The sequence below is a fragment of the Stenella coeruleoalba genome, assembly GCF_951394435.1.
Source record: "Stenella coeruleoalba genome assembly, chromosome: 19".
Lineage (NCBI taxonomy): Eukaryota > Metazoa > Chordata > Mammalia > Artiodactyla > Delphinidae > Stenella > Stenella coeruleoalba.
In genome coordinates, this window is record NC_137165.1 from 42,088,298 (window position 1) to 42,092,761 (window position 4,464).

At 60.0% G+C, this 4,464-nt stretch overlaps 1 protein-coding gene across 1 annotated transcript; it reads left to right on the forward strand.

The window, feature by feature from the left end:
- The first annotated feature begins 338 nt into the window (after positions 1 to 338).
- HSD17B1 (hydroxysteroid 17-beta dehydrogenase 1) lies at positions 339 to 2,490 on the forward strand. The gene is made up of 6 exons (XM_079903576.1): positions 339 to 644; positions 754 to 921; positions 1,066 to 1,245; positions 1,413 to 1,506; positions 1,974 to 2,151; positions 2,241 to 2,490. Exons 1-6 carry the CDS (start codon positions 548 to 550, stop codon positions 2,478 to 2,480), a joined length of 957 nt encoding a protein of 318 aa, XP_079759702.1. The 5' UTR covers positions 339 to 547; the 3' UTR covers positions 2,481 to 2,490.
- Positions 2,491 to 4,464: the final 1,974 nt, after the last annotated feature.

Below are 4,464 nucleotides of genomic sequence, written 5' to 3' on the forward strand. Positions count from 1 at the left end.
CTCACGGCCTTAGTTGCTCCGCGGTACGTGGGATCTTCCCGGACCAGGGCTCGAACCTGTGTCCCCTGCATTGGCAGGCGGATTCTTAACCACTGCGCTACCAGGGAAGCCCCCCTCAGTTTTAAACTAACCCCTGACCTTTGAACTGAGAACGCCCTTCCAAAACATTTACTTTCACACCCTCAGCAACAAACTTTGGCAACTATAATTGTCCCTGTGGGACAGAGGCTTGCCAGGCAAAGATCTGCCTGGGGCGCTCAGTGCCCACATGGGAGCCCACACCTCCTGTTTGCAAAGCTTCACCCTCCCTCTGACTAGCAACTTAAAGAAGGGGTGTTCTAAGTGGTAGCCTCATCTCTGCCTTGACCTAGAGTAGGTTGGGGAGAGAAGGCCAGGGATCCACAGTAGGTCTCAGCCTTGAGATTGTGCTGCAGACATAACAAGGGGTGGGGACCCACGCAGGCAGGGGCGGGGCGAAGCAGGTGATATCCATCCCAGAGACCAGCGCCCAGCATTCCCGGGGCCTCTCCCTACACAGCACAGCGCCATGGACCGCACCGTGGTGCTCATCACCGGCTGTTCCTCCGGCATTGGCCTACACCTGGCCCTGCGCCTGGCGTCCGACCCATCCCAGGGCTTCAAAGGTACATGAGGGGACTGGGGTGGAGAGACCAGCTCCTTCCTGGTCCAAGGGGGCCTAGGTAGGGTTGTAAGCCCGAAATTCAGAGCCTCGTCCTCTCCCTGAACCTCCAGTGTACGCCACGCTGAGGGACCTGATGGCACAGGGCCCACTTTGGGAGGCCGCCCGGTCCCGAGGGTGCCCTCCCGGCTCCCTGGAGATGTTGCAGCTGGATGTGACGGACGCAGATTCCATAGCCGCTGCCCGGGCACGCGTGACCGAGGGCCGCGTGGACGTGCTGGGTGAGTCTCCCTGCAAAACTAGTGCAGGAGCCTTCCTCACCCTGTGTCCAAACCAAGACGTCCCGAGGCCCAGGGAGCACGAGGGGACAGGCGGGGAGGAGGGCCGTGCGTGAGGCGAGCGGAGTTCGGGCTCTCTTCCCGCAGTATGTAACGCAGGCCGGGGCCTGGTGGGGCCGCTGGAGGCACACGAGGAGGGCGCCGTGGGCTCCGTGCTGGATGTGAACCTGACCGGTACCGTGCGGATGCTGCAGGCCTTCCTGCCGGACATGAAGCGGCGACGCTCGGGACGCATATTGGTGACCGGGAGCGTGGGAGGCTTGATGGGTGAGTGGAAGCCGGGGAAGAAGCAGAGGCGCGCAGGAGGCGGGGCTCAACGGGAGAGTCGGGGGTCTAATAAAAGGGGTGGGACCTGGTGAACCTGCCCCGGGCCCCTCCCGCTCCCCGCGGCTCCCCTCCTCGACGCACCTCAGCAGCCTCCTCTCGCCTCCAAGCTCTTCCCTTCAACGCCGTTTACTGCGCCAGCAAGTTTGCAATCGAGGGTTTGTGCGAGAGTCTGGCGATTCTGCTGCAGCCCTTCGGGGTCCAGTGAGTCACCGCCCCGCCCCCGGGACCCTCTGAACACTGACTTTGGGAACCCCAGCACCCTGTTTTGTTGGAACCTCTCTCAGGCGTTCTCCCTGGCCCCTCCTTAGTGCGGCGCCCGTTTGTTGTGTGCCAGGCACAGTACTGGGCGTTTGGCACCTGCCCTCTCACGCCACCTGCCGACGTAGCTGGTGAGGCGTCGGTATTGTTAGTGGGAAGCTCAGGCCCAGAGAGGTTCGGTGACTGGCCCAAGGTCACACAGCTGTTAAGGGACCCAGCCAGGGTGGCATAATGACGCCAGAGCCTCTCTCACACACTCTCCAAGGGACGTGGGGGCTCTTTTCCGGCAGTAAACCTCTTTCAAATGCTCGGGTTACCCTAAGCGCCCGCCAGCCGGGCGCAGCCCCCCTCCGGCCCTCCCTTCCGGACTCGCATTCGCCCCCGCCCACCCGCCGCTCTCCCGCCGGCAGCTTGAGTCTCATCGAGTGCGGCCCGGTGCGCACCGCCTTCCCCGAGAAGCTGGAGGGCGGCCTGGGCGGGGTGCTGGACCGCGCGGACGCCGAGACCCGCGACCTCTTCTCCCGCTACCTGAGCCACTCCGAGCAGATCTTTCTTGAGGCGGGGCAGGACCCGGAGGACGTGACCGAGGTGAGCGCCGGGCCGGACTGCGGGAGCGGGGGCAGCGCTCCGGTTCCCCAGCCCAGCCCCGGCCAGCGCGCCTCCTCCCGCCGCTGCAGGTCTTCCTCCAGGCGCTGCGCGCCCCGCGCCCGGCCCTGCGCTACTTCACCACCGAGCGCTTCCTGCCCCTGATACAGCTGCGCTTCTCCGACCCCAGCGGCTGCAGTTATGTCGCTGCTGCGCACCAAGCAGTGTTCGGCGACCAGGCCGCCGAGGGCTCAGACGGCGCCGGGGCGGAGGCCGGAGCCGGAGAACCGGGGGCACCTGAGCTCGGAGCTCCTCTTGCCGCCCCGAAATAAAGGCCTGGTTCGCCGCTGTCTCCCGCGCTCTCCTTTGCGGCCCCGGGTTGTGCGGTCTGGGGATGAAAAGGGGCTTTTCACTGCACCGCACCTGTGTGATCACTGGCGCGCGCGACGGGTGGATGATCCGGAAAGAAGGTGTTAGCCCAGGTTATACCTACGGAAACCGAGGTCCAGAAAGGGAAGGAGCTAGTCCAAGGTCACGCCTCAAGTGCGCCTCAGGGCAGGGAGAGTGGTCCCTGGATTCCCGAGGGGTGTCTGCAGCAGTAGGAGTTAGGTGGGCTTGGGTGCGGGGACAGTCGGCTTGTGACTTGGCTCCCACGAGTCCTGGGACCTACCCTCTCCGAGTCCATTCTTGTACCCGCAAAACGGGTATAATACCTATGTCGTGGATTGTGATAAGAATTAATTGAGATAATGCCCAAAAGTGCTGGTATAGAAGTCTTAATAGCAGGCCCTATTATTATTACTACTAGTGGTATTACTATTGTGATTGTGTTCCCATGTGGAAGCCAGATATGTAAGGAAGAAACAAGGCTAAATGAGCCCAAAGGAGACAGCCCCACTTACCCCTCTCCTTGCCCCCTGCCGTTAAGACAACACTCAGCAGGAGAGATCCCCCGTCGCCCAGAAGACAACACTCAGCAGGAGAGATCCCCCCTCGCCCAGAAGACAACACTCAGCAGGAGAGATCCCCCCTCGCCCAGAAGCTGCCTCTCACCAGGAGGTCAAGCCGAAGCTCCAGGTCTGCCCTGTGGTCCACGTCCTCCTTCCGGAAGCCAGCAAAAGGAGCTGGCGTGGCAGCAGCCACTTAAAGGGCCTGCAGGGTTGCAGAGCCAATCTCCCTCTAACCTCCTCTGAGGTTGGGTGCCGGAGGAGGGGTGGAGATAGAGACTAGGGGAGGAGGTTGCAGGCAGAGGAAAGCAGTAGGGGTGCCGCAGGAGGGGCTTAGTAAAGAACATAGCAGACTCATCAGGTTCACAACACTCTGGGTAATGGCACAGGTGCCTCCTTGCGTGGCAGTGATAATGTCCGAAGCCATCCTATTTTGGAGGACAGCTTTCTCCTTAGAGGCCTAAGGATGGGCTTTGTTGGTTATCATTTAAGGCTGGATGCAGTTAGTTAGGAAGGGCACCTGTGTGTGCTGTAACATTCCCCCAGGCCGATGGAGGGAAACAAGACAGCGGCCAAATGACTGCAACAGTGGAAAACAGAACGTGCCCACCTGGCCTTGAGGAGAGGGAGGTGGCAGCTTTAGGCACTGGACCTGGTTGTGCATACCATACACGTTGGCTGGGGAGGCAACACTGTCAGTTGTGAGGATGGGGGCGGGGGCGGGGGCCGCGTGGCGGGATGTGCCAGACCAGACCTTCACCTTCTCCCCTCTTTTTTTTGGCCACGTGGCTTGCGGAACCGTAATTCCTCAACCAGGGATGGAACCCATGCCCTCAGCAGTCCTAACCACTGGACCACCAGGGAATTCCCACCTTCTCCCCTCTTTTTCCATTCCAAGTGTAGCGTGTTTCAGCAACCAACCCGTCACTGGTTGGGAGCTCCGATGCACGGCCCAGACTCCTTTGGCAGTTGCTCTGGGCATTGTTTAGAACACATAGGTCATGATGTTACTGCATTAACCAAGTCACCATATTTCAAGGGCAATCAGGTATCCTTGGCAATATGCCATCCCATACAGGCTTTGCATTGGCTGTTTTTTCAATGCACCCAATCTGCTGTATCTACTGAAGGGTCAGTTGCTAGGGCTTGTATCCTGGCTAGGGCATCAGCTTCTGATTGCCAGGGGATGTCAGTGCCTTATGAGCCAGGATGTGGAGGACAGTGAGGACTGCCTCAGACTCGCGGATGAACTCAAATGTCTTTTCACACATCTTGTACAAGGGCTGATTTCTTTTTTTTTTTTTAATTTATTTTATTTATTTTTGGCTGCACTGGGTCTTCATTGCTGCGCGTGGGCTTTCTCTAGTTG

What these genes read in the sequence shown, in the direction of transcription:
- HSD17B1 (XM_079903576.1), top strand. Translation starts at nt 548, where the DNA reads ATGGACCGCACCGTGGTGCTCATCACCGGCTGTTCCTCCGGCATTGGC. An exon ending in GGGCCGCGTGGACGTGCTGG is followed by an intron (nt 922 to 1,065) that starts GTGAGTCTCCCT and finishes CTCTTCCCGCAG; the next exon opens with TATGTAACGCAGGCCGGGGC. An exon ending in ACCCGGAGGACGTGACCGAG is followed by an intron (nt 2,152 to 2,240) that starts GTGAGCGCCGGG and finishes CCGCCGCTGCAG; the next exon opens with GTCTTCCTCCAGGCGCTGCG.